Here is a 25379-nt window from a genome sequence, read left to right as displayed (position 1 = left end):
AATAAAACCCACACAAAAGATAGTCCATATACGTATAAATTAGGAAGGTGCTTCAAAATTAACATTCTGACTCACTAAATTCGATGCCCAACAACAGCCCTAAGTCTTCAGAATTATCAAAACTACAAACACCTGCCTCATCCATTTCTACATGGATATGTGTAGAGTTAATGAATATTCTACATCTTACTGGCTTCTCATCACTTAATAAAACACTACACTTCTCATAAAAACCTTCCTTTGGTGGAAGATTCAATAAACAAGACTTTGGAAATGACATGTATTTATCGCTACTACTAGTTAACTCTTTCTGATCATTCACCAGCGATATAAGTCGATGTGGACGACCAAGAAGCTCAGACACATATTTCATGTCGCCGATTGCTAGAGCGTGGCGAACACGGGTAGATGAAACCTGTCCTCTCTCTTTAACATCCCTGGAGTCTATATCTCTGGAATTTTGATTCTTGTCCATTACAGAATTGATAATGTGAGCATCCATGCCATACTCCTGACACAATCTCAACAATTCTGATGCATCACCAGCAGCTTTGTATCCAAACCGGTAGTTTTCTCCTGCCATAGGCCCCTCATTGAAACTTCTATTAGGTATGATTTAGTATACTCTTCCACACAGCAATTTTCTGACATCAAAAGTAAAATGGTTTGAAATTGATATTATTTTTACCTGCCACAACTCCATGTACTCCATAATCCTTTGATAACTTCTCAACAAACTGCCGGGGAGAAAGATGTCGAACACTTGAAAATTCTATCTGGAACTCCACTGGAGCTACACCTCCACAGTATGTGGCCCAAGATGAAAGGACTCGCTTCCGATCACATTTGGCAACTATAGGGGGCCTATTTAGAGAGATTAACATGTCATTGATATATGATAGTATCACATAATTCATTTATCTTCATTGAACTAATCAAATCTAAGGCAAAATGAATTAGTATCCAGCATTCATATTTAAAAAGCCAGTTCACCAAGTAGAAAAGAAAATTGTTAGTATAGTGAAACCAAACAAAACCAAGTCAGGAATAGACAACTTTCTGTGCAATATTAGAGAGTCAATTTACCTCCATAAATTCAGTGTAACAAAGCTACAAAATCATTGGTAAATAGGTGCCAACAGATGCAACAGCCAAAATATGGATATGGCCAACTATAAAAGCAGCCCATAAAAAATCTTTACTTTCAAATTTATTTGGATCACTTCCACCTAAATTGTGGGATTTCCCTCCTCTGGGGCCCAGAGAACAGAACAGCATTTTGACGTAATATTGGTTTTGGAAAACTAAGCCCCAAAAATTAAAATCAAGCCTAAATATAACATCTACAATAAGTGCAACCAGAATTAACCAAGAAACTTGACATAGGATCCAACACAAACCAAATTAAACACTTCAAATTAGGTCACCCAGATTCAAGTTGTAACCATCTTGTTTGATACATAGGAGAGAAAAGTTGCAGAAAGATTAACATAGCTCATAAAAAAACTGCAAAATGCTACCCGACCAAACATGACTTTGTTTTTCTTCTACCAACATAAAACCACAAGCTCTAAAGACATACAACTTGATGAATTCAAAAGATGAAAAGACTTGAAAAAGAGACAGCATCAGAACTGTGTTTATACCTAGACTCCCAACCAAATACTTCTGCCATTCCTACAAATGACAATAGAAATGGAGTTCCAACTTTTGATGCTTGAATTGCAAGTTCTCGGTGACCAATGTGAAGGGCATCAAACTTGCCCAATGCTACTACCCCTCCTGATGATAACAAGAAAGTAATTGTATGTCACATATGAAGGTGGGAAAACGTTTTTGATCCATAATATTGGAAAATATATTTAGACTAGCTAGAATTATTTTGCAAAAGAATGTAAGACAACAACTGTCATCAACCACATCCAATAACAAAGTTAGTAAGGGGACAATGAAGTATAATTGGCATTAAATAATAAGTTGGCACCACATTAGGAACAACAGTAGAGGTTTTTCTCTACAATCATAGACAACAAAGAGAAAATAAGATATTGCAAAAGTTGCACAAAAAGAAACCCAATTATAGAGAAAAACAAAAAAAGGGAGGATGGCCTAATTCCAGTGAAATTGTTTCATTATGCTGTAAATGGTCTAAAACTATGCAGTAAAACAGAAAAAGAAAAACCAAAAAAAAAAAAAAAAAAGATGCATCCTAAGACTTGATTATTTTTGCTAGAAATCTTAGATCCTTTAAACTTGGATTATGGATCAAAATCTTTATCAATTATGGATTTTAACATGTTCTAGGTCTCAATTATTGAAATGACTTGAGTTAATCTAACTTAGATACCTATTACATTATAAACCTTCCCATCTTTATTTTTCTTCCCAATGTGGGACTTGTATATTTCAAAACTCACCCTCAAATGCAATTGGGCTACCAGTTGACACTTGTCATACATGGGGTGATCTATCCAAACTTAGGTCTGACTTTTCTTGACTTAACTGGAAACAAGATCTAGCTTTTCTTGGATAACTTATCTAAACTTGAGTCTGACTCTTCTTAACTCAGCTCGAAACAAGGTCTGACTCTTTTTGGCTAGCCAATGGGTAGACCTGGTCACGGGCTGGTTTGGCCCGTGAACCGGACCGAAACCGGCCCGCCTAAAACCGGAACCGGAACCGGCAGACCCGAAACCGAACTAAACCGGAACCGAACCCGCAGTTCTACGGTTCGGTTCCAGTTTACATAAATTGGAATCGTGAACCGCCGGTTCACACCTGGTTTATGAACCGGCGGTTTACTGTGCTGAACCGAAAAAATTTGAATTTTTTTTGAATTTTTTTAAAAAAGCCAACGGTTCCCTGCGCAGGGAACCGTTGGCTTGAAGGGAAAATTGCAGGGGACCAATCCCCTGCAATTTCTCTGAATCTCAATTCACCCCCCCTATTTTTAATTTTTTTCAAAAAAGTTTTTTCCTATATATACCCCTTCAAATTCCATTCTCTCAAATTTCAATCTTTCCACTCTCTCACTCAATCCTTCAAACTCTCATTTTCATTCTTTAAACTTTTAATACTCTCTCAATCTTTCAATTCAATCAAATTTTCTTAAATTTAATTAAATTCTTTCTTAATTTTTTATTAATTTCAATTTTTTTTATATCATTCATAATTAATTATAAAATTTATTTCTATAATTAATTTTATTTATTATTTATTTATTATATTTTATAATTAATCATATAATTTATTTATATAATTAATTTTATTTATTGTAATTAAGTTCAAACCTTTCTTTTAATTTTCAATTATTGTAATTAATAATTTAAAAATTAAATCAAGATCATGTATTAGAATTGACTGTTCAATATCAGTTTCGAACCGAAACCATCGGTTACGAACCGGGGCCATGAACCGGAACCGGCGGTTCCGAACCGTGGACGAACCGTCCTGTTACAGTTTCGGTTCAGGGTCTTTATGTTTTCGAACCGTGAATCGACGGTTCCGAACCAAAACCGACGGTTCATGAACCGTGGCCAGGTCTACCAATGGGTCCACCTAGGTTTTTAACTCAAGGTCTTGCTTCTTTCAACTCAGTTCATCATGCTTAAACGAGTTTTGCATTAAAAGACTCTGATCTTGGACCACTTAAACTTGGAATGAGGATCAACATCTTTATTAAGTATGAACTTTAACATGTTTTTCGTTCCAATTAATTAATGATTTAAGCAAATCTAATGTGGATACCCATTACATTATATACCCTTTCATTTTTAATTTTTCTTCATAATGTGGGATTTATATATTCCAATAATTTTCTTCAATTAATGCTAATGAATTAACCTGGATAAGACCATGTGAGCTTCCTAGGCTTGAGGAACCAACTTCAGTTATGCATATTAAACTTTAAACAAGAACCTAAAGCACATTACTTATTTAACAAAATCATATATGTCAAGCATAAAAAATTTAACTTTTAGTAACAAACAAGATGTCATTTAAAAAACAGATACTAATGTCTATTTTTGCCATCCATAACTGATGAAGGCTAAGGGTTCTGAAACATGATACATAAAAAATTTTAGCTCATTTACAAAACATCTTCCAAATGATGACTGAGTTGAGATAAATAATCTTTCTCGGTTTCACCTTACAATCATGGATCAAATCACAAATTAAGTGCAATTCTAAGCAACTAAACATGCACAAAAATTTATCTATAGTATATAACCAAGAAAGTAATGCATTAGCTCAAAACACTATGATTAATTAACATTTGGCCTTGCAAAATGGAAACTTTTAATATCCTCTTCAATAAGTATGAAGGGTTCGGATCTTTTAACTTAAATTAATGACTTAAACTGAGACACAAATTCATGAGCTTTAATTTATAGCAATCTAACAGATAAGAGATGGAAGTTGGAGGTGAATATTTTCATTGCCACCTTGTCAACTCTTTGACCATTGGATTATAACTGATCTACGGTTGAAATTTTGTGTCAACAATATGAGTTAAAAGATCCCATCCCAAATACAAATTCATACTATTCTAAGTTAGAAAAAGATGTCATATAGAGGAAAAAAAAGAACTAGAGAAATGGATGAAAGAAAACCTGCCATGGGGCATGATCCTTCAGCATGAAGCTCACATTTATCTTCTCGTCGGCTTTATACAAGGAAAATTAATCAGATTAACAAATACTGACAGCCCAGAGAAACACATGATATATAACAGGCCAACAAAAACCTATAAATAACTAGAAGCATTTCACTTCCTAAACATACGGAACATAGGTGTCCATTTTATTTGAAGAATTTCAGTATCTAGATGTAGTTTTCTTCCTTGGTGACTTTAGAAGGAAAAAACAACATAAAAAGAAAGAAGAAAACGCAATAAAAAAACTCCACAATTAGTGCCAACCTAGGAAGGAAAAAAACAAACTCAGAATATGGACAGACCAAAGATAGAAGATACTTGAATCACCGAAAATAACTGCAGTAACAGTACACTTACGCAAGACATTTTGCTTTGTCTCCTCTACCAGAAGCATCTATAAATATAATAAAAATAACTAGACATATTATTGAAGGTATTTCCTACTAAATCTTAAGATGATTTAATTTCACCAAGATTTATCACTGAGAGTTTGAAAAACACAAAAAGAAGATCGATTTCCAAGAATCAAATTATTTTACCAGTGGATAACACAAAACAACTAAAAGCTTCAATACAGTAATTTCATTTACATCACATAAAAATAAAATGGATGAAACTATGATATTGAAATTTGTGTTATTTGCAAAATATCTCTTTCTGGAATCCCTACTGAGAAATTAGTATTTTTTTAGAAAATAATAATTCTAACCAAAAGTCCATCAGCAAAACCAAAGGACCCCATACACAAATCTCAAGAGATCCAACATAGCGAAAGTTTCATTCTCACTTTCAAATATGCATCTGTTCTAAATACCCAAAGCACTGTTCTATTTGGCCAAAAAAAATCTGCAATGGCCAGAAAATGTATTTATCTCCATACACAAGGAACAAGAAAAAGCAAAAGAAAAATGGTTTCCAAGTCCTGGAATCAACCAGTAACACAATCTCTTGCAGAGTTACACAGACCCATGGCCAGTCTCTTGTGCGGTCTGGTGTAACCAGTTTCATTTTCTTAGCAATTTCAAAGTTGTTGGAAGTTCATTCTACCCAAAAACCAATTGCTGAGCATTCTAATCAAACCAGTTCAACTTTTGATTAAAATTATAAGAAACTGAAAGGAGAGTACTCTTTGCATATAAACATTAAAAAAACACTTCTTTTTCCAACACAGTTTCTGGATAAACTTAAAGCTCAACAATACAGCGTATATGAGTGAAGTACAACCTTGGGCACCAGCAAATTATAATTATAGTTCAGTTAAGCTGATTTTACAGTTCATATATCAAACTTTCTACTATCTATCTTCATACATCTTCTCGCACAACGCATACACACAAAACCCGAAACAGTTGAAATCCATTTAAATTTTCTAGTTTAGTTAAAGAGGAAAAATAATGATAAAAAGGGAATGGAAAAGAACCTGAAACATTCAGACAGAAGAGGCAATCCACCAGGGGGTTTGCTTTGAAGGCTCGAAGAAGAAACCAATCTCCGCCGCAATCTCTGATTATAATTTTCTCCAATAATAGCGACAGAAAGAGGTCTCACCATAAAAGAGGTGAGTTGAAAGAATTTGGAAGTACAAAACCCTAACCCTTGATTTTGACGACAATTAGCCTCCCGTATACGGAGTGAAATACGAAAGCCATAACTCAACATTATTATTATTCACGTGGCTTTATCCGTTATCACAGGAACACGAGAAAGAAACAAATTCTGAAGGTTGTCCTCTTGAATTCAACTCACCTCAACTTCTTCTGTATCTGCACGTGCAAACGGTTGTTTCCTTCACTTCAGTTCAGCCATAACACTTCTGTATGGCCAATTTTTTAGCCAAAAAATAATTAAATATGAAAATTATATGTTTATTCATATAGCACCAAGAAACTTCGAAATATTAATTATTATTTTCCATAATGCCTTGTACGTATGGCTATCTTCTTGACGTGTAGCTTGCTTACAGGCATTAACAGTCAGCAGGATAACATATGTTAATTAAAAAACAGGACAAAAACAGAACATGGCTGGCCATACTGTTTTATATCGACAATTTTTATTATCTCAGCGGAAGACTTCTAGTATAAAAAAGCCAATAAGAGACTTATCTGCAATCCCTTTTTCCTCTGCCGCTTATTGAATTTCGGTGCAGCTCAGATCATCATCATTATGGCCCCAGTACAGGTTTGCAGTTAAGGTGAGCACAACCGTGCAGATGATGATGAAGAAGGTGATATTGAATAATCCGGCTCATAATATTTTGGTCTCTTACTGTTTTTTCTTGTGAAGATGGTCGGTTGAATTGCTAGTTTCCTTGAAAGAGCAATAGAGGAAGATCATGTTCTTGAATATTGTTGTTGAGTTTCTAGCTATGAATCTGTTACATGTTTACACGATCTGATATGAATTCCTTCAGGTTTTTTCATATTTTTAATACCTTGCTTGGCCAATATTTTTTAGTCTATCTTGTAAAATACAACATATCACTCAACAAGTATAAATAGGACTGATCCGACTGAGCTCAGACTAATATTAAACTTGTCTTTATAATGGAATTGAGTTTAAATCAATTTGAATATTTGAGTTTAAACTCAATTCAGATTGATTCCTAAGTCAAATTACATCAGAATTGCGTGTGAAACTCAATTTAACAAGTGGGACTTCAATTCAAACTAAAAAATTTTCGACTCATCAATCACAAGTTGACCCTTGTTCAGGTTCGGAACAAATTAAATTCAGCCCTAGGTATTGGATACGCAGGGAATAACACCATAGTTGTAATTTTTTTAACAATATACGAGGAGAGACCAGCGATGTATTGCAATTGAAGAACAATTCCAGGATGAATAAGTATGATTCATGAAACCTTATCCATCCCATTGTATAATTTTGACAACTATATGGTGTATGTCAGCATAACTAATAACACAATAACAAGCTGAAATTTTACAAACACAGAAATAGCAAAGGAATAAAAAATTGATTTACATAATTATGATATAGGGTACATTTAACTTGCTTGACTCACTAGGCTTTGAAGCAGTCTGCAATAGGCCAAATCGCTTGTAACAAAACTCTCCTCACAATTTTTCTATGCAACACTTTCAACTGCAAGAGAACAAGGAAAAAAAAAAGATGGTAACGAGTAAATAAATGTTCAGGGTAACCTGGCACTGTTCCTCCTTCCCCACCACTTCTTTTTCACCCTATCAAGAGCACTTTCCTCACTGCCAAGCTTATTCAAAATCACCTTTGTTTCCCGCAGTCGTGCCCCGTAGTCTTTCTTCCAGGCTTCAAACATTTGCTTCAACCTTCGCAGTTCCTTGTCCGGATCTAAACTTGCTTCGACCTGACCTGACTTTACTTCCACCAGGAACTTGGCATCATCGGCAAATACTTGACTCCTTTGATCAAATTCTTCAGCCAGCCGGTTTATAACACTCACTCCTGTGCTCATTGGTCTCACCCCATTGCTCTCTTGGCCCTTGTAATTGCTTCCTGTCTCCCAGCTGTAATCTACTTCATCACCTGCATTGACTGATGCATCAGAATTTCGCTCTGAATCATCCACTGCTAGGCTCTTCTTTGCAATGGAGAGGCTGGATTGGAGGGATCTCATTTGCTTCTGCCATACTTCTTCCATAGATTTCATTTTGAGCTCATATTCAGACCAACGGCTCTCATACTGTTGAATTCGTTGGTGGAGGATGTCATTTTCTTCATCTTTCTCTCGCAGAGCAGCCTCAGCTCTAAGAACTCGCCTCTGTAATTCAGCAAGAAATGAAGCCTTCACCAATACCTCATCCAATTCATTTCCCTGTATTGGAGACATTATTGGTTAGTACATCCAATGCAGATAAACATGGGTAATGCTAAATGTACCTCCATAAACAGTATCTTCTAAGGAACAACTAGAAAACCTAGAATAACCAATATGTAGTTGATATTTTAATTGAGAACAAAAAAAGGGAAATTGGTATTTAAAAAGATACAAAAGTCAACCAGTAAGTACCTCTGCAGACTTCAATAATCCTATATTTCCCGAGCATTTTCTGACCAACCAACCGCGTATAGCTACAAAACAAATAAACAAACAAATCAACAACAATTCCAAGTAATCCTACCACAAAATAGATTATACAGGTTTTGCTTTTTGGCCATTAAACAGGATTTCTGGACTTCAACTCACAAAATTGACATATTGACGAATGTATATTCTAGGGTACTTCAGTGTATTTGTATTCACTCATAAATAAATTAGTGGAATTTGACCAAAAACCAACCTACGGAATTAAACTAATGATTAGTACATTATCTCTTATAGGATAAGCCAACAAGAAAATTACCTGACTGAATTACAATTGAAGAGTCTTTTACATTCTTTAACCTTTTTACAGCAACCCTGCTTTTAATCTGTCTTTGAATAACAACAGCAGCTCTATGTCTCTGGAGCATGACAGCATATTCCTTCCTGATATTCTCTCCCCGAACAACTGCAAAAATTATTAAGGCTTCATCAACTAATGTTGTTCTAGGAGGATTTAGATTTCTTACAATCAGAATGGTATCCTAATGAAATAGAAGATAATGAAGCAATACATGATTGAAGAGTGGCAATTCCTCTTCTAAGCTCCTTGAGGTAAAGACGAGCTTGGTGCCCTCTGAAGCAGCTTTGAACACGTAAAATGCCATGAAGGGTACGATTTCTTGTATCCTCAAGCGCCCCAATCTGCATAAATAATCCTAGTTGCAATTATTTGAGTACACTAATGAAGGCACAAAATTAGATTATCCAGTTGGCAAAGATCACCAAAGTGAGACAAGGACAAGACTTAAAACGTCAACTTTTTTTAATTCCCAAAAGACACATTGAGTGACTTAAATAGTAAAGGACATCTACCTATGAGCACAGAATTTATCCAAACTAGCACACATTTCCATTCATCGAAACTAGCCATCTCAATCCATTTCAAGGATGAGACTTTGCATTGTATGATTTAAAGTTCTGTGCAGAATCCGATGATCACCTCTTCAGCAGTTAAAACAGAATTTTCAATTCCTACAAATTAATTATGGGTCAAATCACCCAATCTGTACTTTATTTGAACAACAAAACTTCTAAACAGAAAGATCCAAGACACATTCGCTAGGTCACAATAATAAGAATGGAAATAATAAGCGGGAAAAAAATAAAAATTACCTGTCCGGTTCGAAAAAACAACTTTGTATACCCAACTTGATACATCTCCGGCAAAATATTAAATTGATGAAGAATTGCAACTGAAACACTAAGTGGATCCTGAGATGCAACACTCTCCAGAAGAAGAAAGCCATACCTAAAGTGAAATTCGAATGGCAATATATTAGTAGGAGAAGAATTGTACAAAAACTCAGGGCACTTCCATCTGAATGGAAAAATAAAAATAAATAAATAAAACTATTTGTTTTGCTGTACCTTCTGGCAAACTTCTGATGAGACATTCTGGTAGGAAAGCCAGACCGTGATATTCGAACTACCTCCAGAACACCACAACATCTCAGCTGCTGCAATATAAGCCCTTGGTCATATGATCCAGGAGATTGGAAATTGTTGGGTTTTATACAACGTATAAAATGTGGTGTGGTAGTTTCCAAACGTTGCATCAATTGGAATAGTTGACCCTAAACACAACAGGCAAAGGCAAATGAATTAACTCTGATCTAGCACAAAAGCAATTCTCTTTGAAAGTAATAAATTTTATAAAAGATAGGATTATCAACCTTCATTAATGCCTCCCCGGTCTCAGAGACATCAAAATAAGTTTTGTTAGAGATTAAATACTATTACTGGGCCTTTACCTATCAGCTTAAATTTTTAAGACAAGTGTTAACTAATATGGTATCAAATCTTTACCGGTGATGTCCTCAAATCACCCTATTGTGTTAATTAAAATTACAATAAAGGATGCTTGTGGTACAGTTGCATTTGCTATTGTGGTCGTTATGCCTCACCTACTAACTTAAGCTTTTGAGATAAGTACTTAACAAGTTACATAATATACATGAATTTGGCAAAAGAAATTCAATTGTAACTTAACTGTTTTATTGATTGTCTCGATGATAGATCAGAGATGCACTGAAATTAATGCTAAATAAATTCTCCAAGATAACACAGTCGAGACAGGACATCACATCATCTCAAATCTGATATCATACATGCAAAATAACAGACCAGGAGCACATAAACCTGAAAAATCAGTATGCCTATACAAGCTTTCATATACCTTAAATTTTGTAGCAACACTCAGCTTTTGGGAATCTGCTCCTCCCGCTTTATATGAAGGACCAACCACAGGCTTATCAGACTGAGCAAGCATATTGGAAGCAAAGATCTGAGGAAGGTGGCATGAGCATGAGGACAAAAGTTGAATAGAATCCAAGTGCAATAAGTCCCTGTTTTTCTCCAGAAATCCAGTAGTGTCATATGAAACCTGAATGGAAAAAAATGTGAAGGTATCAAATTGTCAGTAAGCTAATGAAAAAACAATAAACACCAGCAACAGCATTTCCTCAGACCGATATATACATCAAACAAGTAGCATCTACACACAATTAGTATGGGATTGTTACAGTAGACAAAAAGACAGATGTTATCAGATCACAGGATCAGACTATAGACAAGATCAAGATACAACCGATAACCTCCATCATACCTTCTGCCATCAATCTTTTGAGAAACTAACCTTGACAAGAAAAGGAAAAGTGCCAATATGGAAAAAAGTGAATACCTCTCCTGCATAATGATGGACTGTGAAGGCTTTTTCTCGTTCCCCTCTGAAACAAGAATTGGACTTTAAATGCTGTTTAAGCTTGTTGGCAAATGTCAAATCTGTGCCATTTGGGAACATGGACTCCTCATCTAACAGAGACAATAACCCCAATGGTTTCTGCATAAAGTTAGATAAAAGATTTACAGGGTGTTGAATTAATTCAAAGTGCAAATAGAACATTATATCAGCACTAAAGGCATGCACGATAAGCTCTATATCAGTTGTGATGTCGGTCTTTAACATTTTTGGTTGACTTTGTTATTACAGTTACATGTAAATACAGTAAAATACAAAATAGAATTAACTTCACATGGTTCACGAACTCGCAATCAGTACAATAAAAACATGATTTGTACATTACAAGTTAGAACATTATTTACAAATAGCTCTTACCATAATGTCAATTTTACATTATTTTAAAACTAATGTGAAGTGCAAAAATTAAAATTAAAATTAAATTAAATAGAAAAAGATAACCAAGGAACCTAGCACTTAAATGTTGATAAAAGTTTTCTTCTTTCACATCACAGATGCAACCATGCAAAGCAAAATAGATTACAGCCATGTTTACTCGTGGTCATTTTACTATCAAGAGTAGAAAACATGATGGTCCTGAAGGCCCAGAACATTAACATAAAAATATAGTTTGTACAGGGGCCTTGACTAATAGATTAATAGTATCTAATTATGGATGTTACACCTCCAAATATAAATCCACTAATTTGAAGCATCAATGAGCATTGTACCTTTTCAAAAAGATTAAGACAGTCTTGATTGTCTTCAAAATCAACCTTTGCCCAGTCAATACCATCTTGGATATATTCCTGTAAAAATAAAGAATCAAGCAAATACTTTGTTACAACAGGAAAATTGATTAATTTCTGCAAATGACATCTAAGCTAAGACCTGTCTTCTTTCTTCTTATCTTATATTTTCAGAGATATATCTTGACGAAAGTATCAATGTATTCAAAAGAAATGTAAAGACTGGATTACATAAAATCTTGTGTAGGCTGTTTCAACCATGCAAATGTTGAGACCCTAATGCCCATCAACAACATTATAGACAACCAGGCGCAAAAGGGTAATTAAAAGTACTATTATTAGTCAAAAACAAATAAGCATTCCGATCTTGAATCATATTACAACTAAAAATGAGTTATGGAAGACTGCTCTTATAGAGCCATAGGCCCTTTCTTTTATTTGAGAAGGAAAAAAGAGACTATCATTAAAAGAAAATTTAAAGATCTATAGATTTTAATGCCCCTGAATACAATAATGATAGGAACCTATACAAATCAATCCTCCCAAAGTCGTAACCTCCCAATCAGTCAAAGATTGCCTAAAACCTTATAAGATTTTTGTCCTTTTTCCTCCCTCTCAATGTAGCCGCCCCTTTTATTCTTCCCATCCCGAAAATCCTATCCTAATTATATCTTGATAATCAATGATATCCTACTTAATTATTATCCTAATCCTAACAAATAACAAAAAAAGATTTTGAACCAGAGACACGAATGTTTGTTATTTAAGTATAAATATAAAATCAGCACATCAGTAGGTTCTGAGCCAGGGAACGACAATTTGGTTTTGATATTAACTACCTAGTTCAGAACACCCCATCCACACTAGCAAAATATGAAGAAACTGATCAAATTTTAATCACACTTTATTATTACCAGTACATTTTGGACCAGTAATTTTTAATACTGATGCAAAAAAAAAAACAAATTACCTCCTGCTCTAACTTGAATAAATGACGATTAAAGTGTTGCTGTAATCTCTCATTTGCATAATTTATACAGAACTGCTCAAAACTATTTCTCTGCAGGACAAAAAAATGGCTGCAATAAATAGATATAAACAGAATTCTAAATGAGAACCAGAGTAAAAGAAAATTGTAGCATACGTCAAACGATTCAAAGCCATAGATATCAAGAATGCTGATAGATCTGCCGGTTCGTCTTTTGCCAACTGCAAGTGACTTGTTAATTTGTTCGACCAACCACTCAAACAAACAAGAATAGATTGATTTTGCTAAAGCATCTCTCGTGTCAATAGCCTGAAGGATGTAAGGCAATTTGTTGATCAGCAAAGTAGTGACAAAATTTTAAATTCAATATATATTTTTTAATTAGATGTGATTTCCAACATTTCTCACATATTAATGTGTAAACACAACTTTAGAATTCTCATTCAACAAAATTTTGGAATGCACAAAAGGTTAGTGCAATCTACTCACCAAAAATATTATGACATAAGTTAACAAAGTAGAGAATCTACAAAAATGAAGCTATGAATTCTCATACCTGTGAAAGCGTTAACTTCTGCACAATAGTATCATTACCAACTCTCATTTTACGAGTTGACAAAGCTAGATTAAGATCCTCAATGTTGCATCCAATCAACTTAGCAACACTGATCAAAGCTGCAAATAAATGATAAAAAATCTCCAGCAAGATCACAAAAGCTCAAGTAGTAATAAACCAACCGTGAACCATGCTTATGAAAGGAAATATTCATATTACTAGCATTGTTCTACATTAAATCACCATATGCACAAAAGACAACTTTAAAATGAACATCGTCAGTGACAAAAAGTTTCAACTTGGTCTGTTGAACAAATCTAGGATCACATACACAAGTTGATATGGTAGCATCTGTAACCAAATTCAAAAAATGTGTACACATGTTTTCAAGACAGCCTATACAAAATAATGGGCTAAATATGTGACAAACAAAACTGTCCAGATAACATACAGATGTAACAAATGTCATTCTATTAAAATGGAAAAGAAGCTACAGGTAAACACCATCCATCTGTCAACTCAGTATGGAAAATCAGGACTTAACAAGAATTATCAGTTTGTTCTAACGGTTACAGCCCTAGATATGAGCTCTTCAGTTCAAAAATTTTTCACAACATACATACTTATTAAAACTTTAGTCATGCTGTTCATACATAGGGAGGGACAATCATTGGGCAAAATCTCTTCCAGCCATGATTTACAGACCAAAAAAAAGGGTCTAATACTTCAGATATTAGGATTTAGCGAGAAGCTGCTATAAATTAAACAGAAGTACTTGAAACCCAATGTCTAGGGCATCATCTGCCGAAAGATTCTCACCTTTATCTGCCACAGCTTCAACATGGTTTTCATTATCAATCACAGTAAATGAGACATTTCCCAGCCACAGTACAGCAGCAAGCATTGCAAAAACACTCTCCTGGTCTTCTTTGCTGACATGGACAATGTCTAGGGCTTCCTGGAATAGCCAGAGTTCATATGCACATAAAGAAAACTGGACTAGGAGGAACTGAGAATAAGAAAAGGTACCACAACAATGCGGAATTGTTCAACATCATCAACCCTGGCAATTGAATAACAACTACTTTGCCTCAAATATTTGTACTCATTTGCATTCATCAAATTTAGCTTCTCTGTATTTCAAAATCCATAAACAAATGTAAGGAAACAACTCAGAAAATATGACTATTAAATCAAAAAGATGATCATGTGTCTCACAAATGTAGTTACTCGCAATCCAAAGCTAGATAATTTGATGACGCATAGGTCACAGGTTTCAGATCACCAATTAAAGAACAAATGAGACAATAACAATACAGAGATATGCCGCCAGCATAAGCTCACGGGGAAAAGTTTTTAGTAGATTCTTCTATTATGAGCTTTAGGAGATATAGTGACAAATAGGAAATCAGAATGGAAGATTCAAGATCCATTAAAGCAGATTTTATGAACATACTTGCTCATTATTCAAATTCTATAGAAAAGTTAGATACGCAGTAACACTTACTGGAAATCATCATTGATAGAAAGAATTATATGAGAGAATAATGTTTGCATTGAAGAAATTGAATCATTTTGATATAATTGTTACAAAGAAAGAAAAGATAAGAAGCAATGAACACCTCTAAGTAAAGATGGAGCCCCAGCACAAAGCTGATAAAATATATGATATGACCTTTCTCCCTCTGCACATTGAACTACCCTAGACTGTTCATAAAGACCAAAAAAATAAATACATCATTAAGCGAAACAACAGAAAGAAAGGACACAGAGAATAATATATTAGAGGAACATTATTACCTTTTCAAGTAAAACTGCAAAATAGAAAGAGAGGAACACCGAAACAAAATTTATGTTAGTTTTATTTGCAAAAGAAGAATTACACATAAACAAATAAATCTAAAAGTTCCAATTCCATATCCAGCAATCTGAATTCTTACAAGTTTGAATCTTGGCACCCGAAATTTTTCCAGTTTCACTAAAGTGAATTTCTATCAGCTTTCCCTGTGACAAGTTCACCCAGTGTATCAATACTTGTCATTTAAAAAGGTTACAGGTAGATCAACTTCAGATAGAGTACAATTGCTAGACCAGAACAAAGGAAGTTTAAGGTAAATAACTTTGAGATTTTCGTGCAAAGAACAGGGAGCTTACAAAGCGACTTGAGTTGTCATTTCTCAATGTTTTGGCATTACCAAATGCTTCCAAGATTGGATTAGTCTTCAATATTTCATATTCTATCCCACTGCCACCACCAAGAGCAGCCAAATATTGCATCGCTATTTTAGCTGTCTCAGTTTTTCCTGCTCCACTTTCTCCACTGGACAAGTAGGTGAAAATTAGAATCAATACAAGTAAATAGGTATACTTTTTGAAACAGAAGAAACTTTATGTATGGAATATGTAAAACAAAATTCTGTTCCTGAATTTTAAACTCAACAGATATAAGGGAACACTTCGTGGCTATAAGTTAGATTCTGCAAAGGATTCAAACAGGATAACTTGAACAAAACTAACATGTTTCATTCCCTATCAAACTATGTGGGAAACTAGAGTAAAGTAGGGTGCCTAGCCAACCACCAAATTAAAAAGTAAAACAAAGGAAAAAGGTATAAACTTTCATTTATTTGATGAGAAATGACTTGGAATGAAACGAGCTCAAACCAGCATCGATGCAGTACAGGCATAAAGAAAGCAATATATCCATAATTAAAAAAGGAAACAAAAAATGAACTCCAATATTCAGGTTGACTCATCTAGAAATACACTACAAACAGAATGATAGATGGCAAATATGACAAAAGGTTGAAACGACAGGATCAAGTTAGTTATTAGTTACACTCTACAAACCTTATGATGATAGATTGATTTACTTCATCTGGAAAAAGAAAACAAAGACAAAATTAGTATACTACAGAGAGAGAACAATTGCTAATTGAGGACCGCAGAATCCAATACCATTAAACACAAAATGCACCTCGTATCATTTCTCGGATGGCTGTATCTGTAATAGCATACACATGCGGGCTCTCAATAGACTTGTTCTTATATGCCTCAATATAGTCATTTCCATATAAAGGAACTTTCTTGAAGGGATTGATAGCAACCAACACAGGTCCTGCTTTGGTCTACATAGGATTATACCCAGTAAAAGAATTAGAAAAAGTATGCAACATACTACCAGAATTAAAATTATATATCACATCAATATGAAAACACTTACATAAATTGTATCTTGATTGTATCTGTACTGGAGATTGTACAATACTGCCGGTTCATTCAAATAGCTAAGTTGCATGAGATCATCAACACCATCAAGGATATCAGGATTTGCAGGAATCAAACTTACAGATTTCACCTTTTCAACCTACAGTGTATGCATTAAAAAACAAGGTCAAACATTAAATTGAATACAACATTTTCAATGTTTATGAAGTCTCACTTACCTTTCCCTCAGGCAGTGAAACAATTGATTCATTCCCTGAAGTTGACACAATCTTCACAAGCTCCCAGTTTCCATTGGGAAGTTGAAGCCAGGATTGAGGTTTCTGAAACAATAAACTTTAACAAGTAGGTGAAAAAATCAATAAATTGTAAGTTAATTATGTCTATTAGAGGTGACTGGACATGATTTGAAATCCATCACTGTTATGTCATGCCAGGAATTCAGACATTATATACAAAAGAGGGACACTTTGAAATATAAGAGTCATTCTATTGACAAATTACAACTTTGCATACCATTTTGATTTACAACCCAATATTTCGTACATAGTAAACATGGGATGAGAGTTAAATTAAAGCAAAGTATCAACCATATGTCACATTCAAGACAACAAATTATCAAGCTTCATACCCAGCAGAAGCAACAACCTAAAGAAAATTTTTTAATAAAACTTTGGAATAGAGTAGAGAGACTTTAACTCACAATTATATAGCAAGTTGAATTTTATCAAAAAAATAACAGAAACTATTCGGATTAGTTTCATATAAGTGATTTGATATAGACATTATTTTTTTAGATTAATGTTGTTTCTATTTTATATTCATTGTTTATTTTCCATGAGGATTGCCTACAAAACAAATTACATTGTACATGAAATTACAATGGGAAGCAACAGATCTTAATAATAAAATCCTCAAAACATATTATTTTTATAAGAATCCATAATGAAGTGGGACTCTTTATTTATTAGGTTGTGGTACATCAATCTTCATATATCAAGGGTTATCTTATATTTCAGTGTTAGAAACTTTTTTTATTCTTTTTTATAGGAATAAAAGAGTTTGAATTAGTATAGAAGAAGAGATACATAAGTTGATTGGTATCCACAAAAGCAAAAGATTAAAACAACACTTGAGAGGAAAAAAATGTACAAACGTGTCTAGTTGAATCTTTGGCATAAGTGACTAACTGGTACATAGACAGAAGAAGAGTCCTCACCGGCCCAAGAATATAAATAACATGAAACTATCTAACAACCCTTGCCCAATTGACAATAGAAGGAGGAGTTATGGAAATCCTTTGAAACTGAGGCCCGAAGAGACCAACTATTGAGAACTTATCGCTATAAAAGTCATATAATCTTGACAGATCAACTATAATTGTATTTTATCATAGAATAAGATATAATTAATATAACTATTAATTTTATGGAATCATTAAGACTTTGTTTTCCTATTGAAGCTAGGGTTTTGATGGTATAATCCCAACCCAAAGTTTATATAAATACCTTTTTTAGGATTTGTGAGACACAGATATTTCATATTACCAAGAGAAGCATGTGGCACATCACTAGGTCACTCCAACATTGGCCCTAAAAGAGCAATTGAAGAAGGGATATAACATTGTGGCAAAGCCTTCCAAGGCAAATCGGATTTGCTTTCTAGCTTTTCCCAAATTCTTTAAGAAGATCAAAAAGTGTGCACAAGCCCTATATTTCTTGTGCCAAAAGGGTTTGATGAAAATTTGAAGCAAAAGCTTTAAAAACATTCAAGAGTATAAATGACTTAAATTAACCTCAGTATAACAAGAACTTCAATTTTTTACAGACTTCATTAATCTGAAACTAACACAAACTTTACTTTTATCATACTACACATCAAAACTGTTCATTGCTATTAAAAGAAGCAATGCACTGAATATAATGCAACATGACAATTGGTCATAGGATATGTTAGGCTAACTCACTAGTGAAACTCTAAACCGTTAATAGTTGTGATACCAAAGCCACATTATCACATCATGATGTACTTCATTTATTCAATATATTAAGACCTAAGAGACAAAAATGAAGAGTACATACAATGTCTGTGCATATAAAAGTGATAATACACTACAAAAATAGCTAATTTTATCAAACCTATGACCATCTAATCCGACATTTTACAATAGGTATTACTCGTTTACTAATCATAGTCACCAAGTACTAGCCAAATTTCAATTACTACTGACTGCAATAAGAATTAAGAAAATTCAACAAATTACAAATTGCACATGCATCAGCTTACAGAAGAATACAAACATTCTACAGTTCAAAGGATCGGGAAAGAAACATTATTAAACAAATTAGTAGTTTTTACTATGCTAGAAAGCATCCAGAAATTAACTTTTATGTAACATTATTTATGGTTGCTAAGGAAACAAAACATAAAGCTGTAGTGTGTAAAGCCTTTTAGTTAAGGTAACAAGATTTCCAGACTAAGAACTAAGCTATGCATTCTTATTAGAATTAAGTTAAAAGCCAGAAAATACCGTTTTGGCAGCATAGGAGGTGGTGTCGCTCCACCTACGATCACTATGCGATACTGAGATTGAAGGCATAGGTGAAGCCATGGAATCCAAATCTTCATCACCCATAGAGGGCCTATCTTCAACCAAAACATTATTCCCACAATAAGGTGAGTCCTCATTATCAACTGCCTCAACAACCTCATTCCCTATCTGACCATTTTCAAAGGAACTTGAACCAATAGCTTCACTACGTTTTAAATTCACATTGTTAGACTTTTCAATCAGATCAGAAGCTGGAGAACCCATGAACCTCAAATCAACTGGTAACGATTGGATGGACTGCAAGGAAGGCAGGACCTGGTTTTTCTGAGACATTTTCTCCAATCCTGAAGAAATGGAGTTTTGTGGGATGCCATTAGAAAAAGGAATTATTATCAAAAGCTACTTTTTATACCTAAAAAGTTCAATCATGCTTTATGAAACGACCCCACTTTAAGACTAATCAGCTTAACCTTATGTCGGGGACCATGATTTTTTAGATATAAACCATAGCGAGTTCTTTGAATATCACAGTCATACCATTATCAAGTTCCATGATATAATTTGCTAAAACCTTCAAACATACGAAACAAAATACAGCTCTTAATAACTATGAGTTAAATTCGTGATATTAAAACTGTAAAATGGTTCATCAATTGAATCAATACTTAAAATTCCTAATCTGAAACAAACATAACTTCAAAAAGGTTAACAATTTTCAGCCGAAACGGATTTTACCATGGTTTCCCGGGAAATACAACAGAACTCAAAAATAAAAGAATAAAAAACGAGGTTTAGAACCATAAAGTATCGCCTGGGACCATAAAACTCGAGTTTTTTTTTTTAATTGTCTTCCAGTTTCTCGACAATTAAAGAAAGAGTAAAGTTTAAAAACACAGAATCTTGCAAATCAAAACCGATCCACTAGCAATTTGCAATTTCAAAGCTACAACAACCAGAAAGGATAACATACTGCATACTTACCTAGAAATAGTCAAAATAAATTCGAGATTCTCAGTACAGCAATCGCAAGGTTCGGTTGATCTCACCCCAACAGGAACAACAGCAGCTCCGCATTACAGTGAAGAAAGAACCAAATTAAAAGAGGCAGAAATGAAGAAAGTTAAAATACCGTAACTGATTAGTTTATATTCCATTGTTTAGATTAGAGTACATGAACGTGAAGGAGTGTTTGGCTTCAGAGAAAGTGAAGAGAGAAAAAAGATAAAATTAAAAATGAATAGAAAATTTAAGGCGTGTGGAGATTATGCAGCTTTTGTTTCTCTGCATCTTCACACATAATAAAAAAAAAAAGAAAACAAAGAAATAAATGGTAAAAAAAAAGAAAAAACCAAAGTCGTCCTTTTATATTTCTATTTTGATTTTAAATTACGTTTGAATTTCGGGGGTTTTTTTACGCACCAACCATTTTTAAAAGAAATACTATCAAGGCTTTTTAACATTGACATATCTGTGTTTAATGACAAATATACCCCTGTTTAATTTCCTTATTAATTTCTGAGAGATTTCTCACAACTAATTCTTTTCGTGGTTGTGTTATCGCATTAGATGGTCACTCATTTCTTTAAATGCTTCTTAATTAATGATGTTATTGGTTTGTTTTGTCCAATAGTAAAAGTTTTCTATATAATTAAAGATTTTAATAATTTCGTATTAACAAGATAATATGGTAATTAATTTAAGAGTAATTATTAAATTTAGAGTAAATAATAATATTTTCTTACAGTAAGGTTTAGGTTACAAAACTTTTCTGGCTCTAATAAATATAAATAATATTTTTTCACTTAGAATCAAATATTATTAAAAAAATTAATGATGTAAAAGTATAATTTTATCATTTATTAAATTTTTAAAAAATAATTTTTTATTATATTCAAAAGTTATAAATACAATAATTTAACCTTTGAAAATGTTAAAAACTCAAAAAATAATCTTTGAAATTTTTTCAAACTTTCATATATTTTAAAACTATTAAAAGACTATAGTAATTGTAATATGATATTTATACTTATAATTTGTTATTTTATATTTAATTTTTTAGAGATATAATTATTATTTTTAAAATTACTGAAGTTAAACTAATATTTAAAAATTTTCAAAAAACCCTAGACTTTTTTTAATTTCCAATAACCCCTAAAAAAATAAAAAATATTCTCATTATTTTAAAAAATTATAATTTTTCTCTTAATATATGAATTTATGATAAATACATTTTTATCTATAGGAATAAAAGAAATTTTTCTTTGATAAGAACAAAAACGACAACGAGAATAAAGGATAAAGATAGCTAAAAACCTTATAATTAAGGGGTGGAATGAAAACAGAAATAAATATATCTCTTACTCGTCTCCTTCTATATATATTCTCATAAAACCTTAGATAGTGAAATACTCTTAAAAGTTTGAATTTACAAACATGCACAAACACATGATAAATATTTGTTTTATTTTTCTAGTAAGGATAAAAAAGAGAATTTTCTGTATAGGGAAAGGGAGATGAATGAGAGATAAATAAATTTGTTTTGCAGAGAAGAGACGAGAATTCTCTGTCATCTTTGTATCAAGGATAAGAAAAAGACAACAAAAGATTTTTTTATAAGAACGAGAACAAAGATTAAGGTAATCGATCGTTTCCTGCTTTATTGTCATATGTAACTATCAAGTCTATTAGTAACATAAAACACCTAACCATATTATTAATATGAAAAAAATATTACAAAATACATAAAGTAAATATTTCATTATAAAAATTGTTAATATATCCAAATATAATATTAATTTATGTTAATACTTTTTTAAAGATATTTAAATAATAATTATTAATATATAATTATTAAAATCATTAAAATAATAATAATAATTTACTGATAATCCATTTTTCAGACCTCAGATAATAGTCTAACTAATACAAAAAAAGGCTTTTTTTTATGTGAAAAGTCAAAGTTTAAACAGTATATCACAACAAACAGCTATTTGTTTAGTATAATAATTATAAGTTAAGTTATTACATAACAAAATTTACTTGTATAGTGAAATTGGATAGATTCTTCGGTCATAAACAAACAAAAATTCATCTTTCAAATAATCCTTTTATAATCTGGATCAAAACGCACTACCAAAGAAATCTTTTAACATTTAAAACTAATAATATCCTCACCGTCCCTTCTGTTACAAGTTTATTTAATTTGGGTTTGTAATAAATATAATATATTATGAATGCAATAATAACAAATGGACATAAACGAAACGTAAAGGTGGGAAGCAAGAGCACACGCGAAGAACCTTTCCAAAAAGCCGGCAAATTGTTTAACTGTAATGTACTGATACTGTCACGTTTCGATTGTCGAATTAGTAAAGATTAGATTGGGTCCCACTCACTCACCCTGATCCGACCTGGAATTATAATTTATTTTTTATTTTGATGTCGTTTCAGGCGTTTCACTGGTTAAAACGGTAGTAAGGTTTGGGGAAAGAAAACAAAAGCCACATGTTGTCGTGCATTTGACAAATGTATTGCCTGCGACGCGTTAAGCCAAAGTCAAGTCTGGCATGACGTATGACCATGAACGTTACGGAGTTTGTGCTGGATCTTGTACTGACATTATGATCTCCAAATTAAAATATTGTTAAAAAAATCGATGGTTGTTAGGGAATTATTCTATTAATTTCTGTATTATAGTTAATCATGTGATTAATTGGTTTATAAATACCTTAAATTAAAAAATAAAAATAGTTGGTATGAGTGTGACGCCATGACAATTATTCTTGACCATGTGGACACTGCACCAAAACAAGCTTTCACAATCACATGACATTCCAACCTTGTGTTGAAATCTTACTTAATTACTCTGTTTAATTTCTCTATTTTAATCTAATTATTAAAAAAAATTGCTTCATATTTTGGTTAATTTCATATAAATTAAACATTTTGTAACACCAATAAACAAAAACTAAAAAAATATAAAACTTTATGATTAAGAATGCAATGAGATTTAAATAATTTATAAGAGTGCCATAAGGAAACACATTCCCTAATTTGACATCTCACTTATGTATGTACATGTCATAAAATCTCATGTTACCAATCCTATTTTGACTAAACATGGGTTTGTGTTTATAAATGAAAATGTGGGTTACATTTTTAATATATATACTATATTTGTGATAATCGAATGATTATACAAGAAATCACGAGCAAAATTCAAGTCATAAATGTAAGAAACAAAACTTTCACTTACCCTCATTAATCCTTTTCAATAACTAAAACTTTACCAACTATTTTCTCACTAAAATTTGTTTTAGTGACACTTTTTTACCTTCTAAGTTTAAAAAACCAATTTTCACACCCATCAATGAATTATACCAAATTGTAATTGACACCCGCAAGACCTTTTTTAGATTTCTCTATCCAGCAAACATAAGTTCTAGTACTAGCTTTAGAGGGAGATAGAGTGCAAGAGCAATTCTCATAACTCGAGTAGCTAAAGCTCCGTCTCACCATAACGACAAATAGTACAAATGTTGAAACAATATTCATACATTCTTCGAGTTCAATGTTGAATGTCTCAAGTATGAGTGGTGATTGCAAACTTTTCAATAGTAATAGCAAATACAAAAATAATAACAATGATGGTGGTTTTGAGGGTACTAGAAGAAGGTTTAGATTGTAGTGAGATATTTTTGGATATTACAAGCCCAATTACCTCAATGAGTAAGTTGTTATTATTTGGATTCAGTAATTTAACGAATGCTTAACAAAGTTTAAAAAATCATGATTAGTAGAAGTAACAACAAAAATATCAAAAATGATGATTGATCATATGGAAAGAAAAAGTATTTTTTGTCTTTTCACCAATTTTATAAAAAATTTAGTGGATTTTATTACTACAGTTGGATTACTAGTAAAAAACTAATTTTTAAATTTAGAAGGTGGAAAAGTGTCATTGAGGCAAAGTTTGGGTAGAAAACAATTATACTCTCAATAAAATTTACATTAGATTAGCAAGAACCAGTGTCCAATTTTGAGGCTGATATTTTGATTTGGACATATGAACTTTTAATTTGAGTTGGATTTCTTGAACATTAATGAAATCCTAAAGAATTGCATTATAAGCAAACTAGAAAATCCCTATCCAATCCTAGTAAGTAGGCAAGGAACTTTAAGAGGCAAAATCAAGGAATGGCCATGTGTTTGTAGTTTTCATAACAGGAAAAGGAAAAAGTGTATTTAAAAGGAGGAATTTGTAGACCAAACCACACTCAATTATTAAAGAATGAGAGGTGCTCTTCTGCTGATGAAAAAGACTCTAGAATTTACCTTTATTATATGAGTCAATTTACATTTTCCACCCAAGGTTTGGTTTAAAAATTTTTCCACATTTTAATGATATCAATCATATATTTTCACTCAAAATTAAACTTTGTTAGTGAAAAAAAACTTACACAATATCATAAAATTAAATTATTATATTATTTTTAACTATTTCACTTTTCAAAATTACCTTATCATCTCAAATTAATAAAAATTTTTAAAAAAATTTTTGATATTTAATTTTTCTTAATGCATTCTTCTTTTTACGTTTTCTTTCACCCTCAGCTTCACTCTCTTTTTCTTAGATTTCAACCAAACTGTAGCCATTATTTTTATTTTGAATGACTTATTTTTTAATGTTAATTCAACTTTCATGTCCATCAACCATGCCAATCTTGCCATCTCTAGCCTCTCACCTTCTTTCTATCGATTATTCTCAAATCTCAATACTAATTTGTGCTCTCCATCACTCAATTATTCCTAACCTAGATGTCAAGCCTTGTT

At 32.6% G+C, this 25379-nt stretch overlaps 2 protein-coding genes across 4 annotated transcripts; both read right to left on the bottom strand.

Moving 5' to 3' along the window:
- Positions 1-10: 10 nt before the first annotated feature.
- Positions 11-7099, bottom strand: LOC123212678 (FAD synthetase 1, chloroplastic). 3 transcript variants are annotated; one of them, XM_044631810.1, is made up of 5 exons: positions 6078-7099; positions 4614-4666; positions 1647-1782; positions 689-864; positions 11-576 (listed from the first exon to the last, which is right to left on the bottom strand). In XM_044631810.1, exons 1-5 carry the CDS (start codon positions 6314-6316, stop codon positions 59-61), a joined length of 1122 nt encoding a protein of 373 aa, XP_044487745.1. In that variant the 5' UTR covers positions 6317-7099; the 3' UTR covers positions 11-58. The 3 variants fall into 3 exon arrangements, with proteins under 3 accessions (XP_044487745.1, XP_044487748.1, XP_044487746.1); XM_044631813.1 differs by having other exon boundaries at positions 4618-4666; positions 6078-6203; XM_044631811.1 differs by lacking the exons at positions 1647-1782; positions 4614-4666.
- A 379-nt stretch (positions 7100-7478) lies between these two features.
- Positions 7479-20860, bottom strand: LOC123213913 (myosin-1-like). The gene is made up of 24 exons (XM_044633540.1): positions 20529-20860; positions 19527-19891; positions 17218-17319; positions 16995-17138; positions 16749-16899; positions 16622-16649; positions 15926-16091; positions 15712-15775; positions 15572-15585; positions 15394-15478; positions 14801-14904; positions 14591-14729; positions 13772-13890; positions 13372-13524; positions 13198-13287; positions 12210-12287; positions 11422-11580; positions 10918-11124; positions 10110-10315; positions 9855-9990; positions 9254-9383; positions 9001-9147; positions 8667-8728; positions 7479-8471 (listed from the first exon to the last, which is right to left on the bottom strand). The coding sequence occupies exons 2-24, from the start codon at positions 19878-19880 to the stop codon at positions 7812-7814; spliced, it is 3498 nt and encodes a 1165-aa protein (XP_044489475.1). The 5' UTR covers positions 19881-19891; positions 20529-20860; the 3' UTR covers positions 7479-7811.
- Between the last annotated feature and the right edge of the window lie 4519 nt (positions 20861-25379).

The sequence above is a fragment of the Mangifera indica genome, chromosome 4, assembly GCF_011075055.1.
Source record: "Mangifera indica cultivar Alphonso chromosome 4, CATAS_Mindica_2.1, whole genome shotgun sequence".
Taxonomy (NCBI): Eukaryota; Viridiplantae; Streptophyta; class Magnoliopsida; order Sapindales; family Anacardiaceae; genus Mangifera; species Mangifera indica.
The sequence above is the reverse complement of the archived record's forward strand: the minus strand, read 5'-3'. Positions and strand labels throughout refer to the sequence as shown.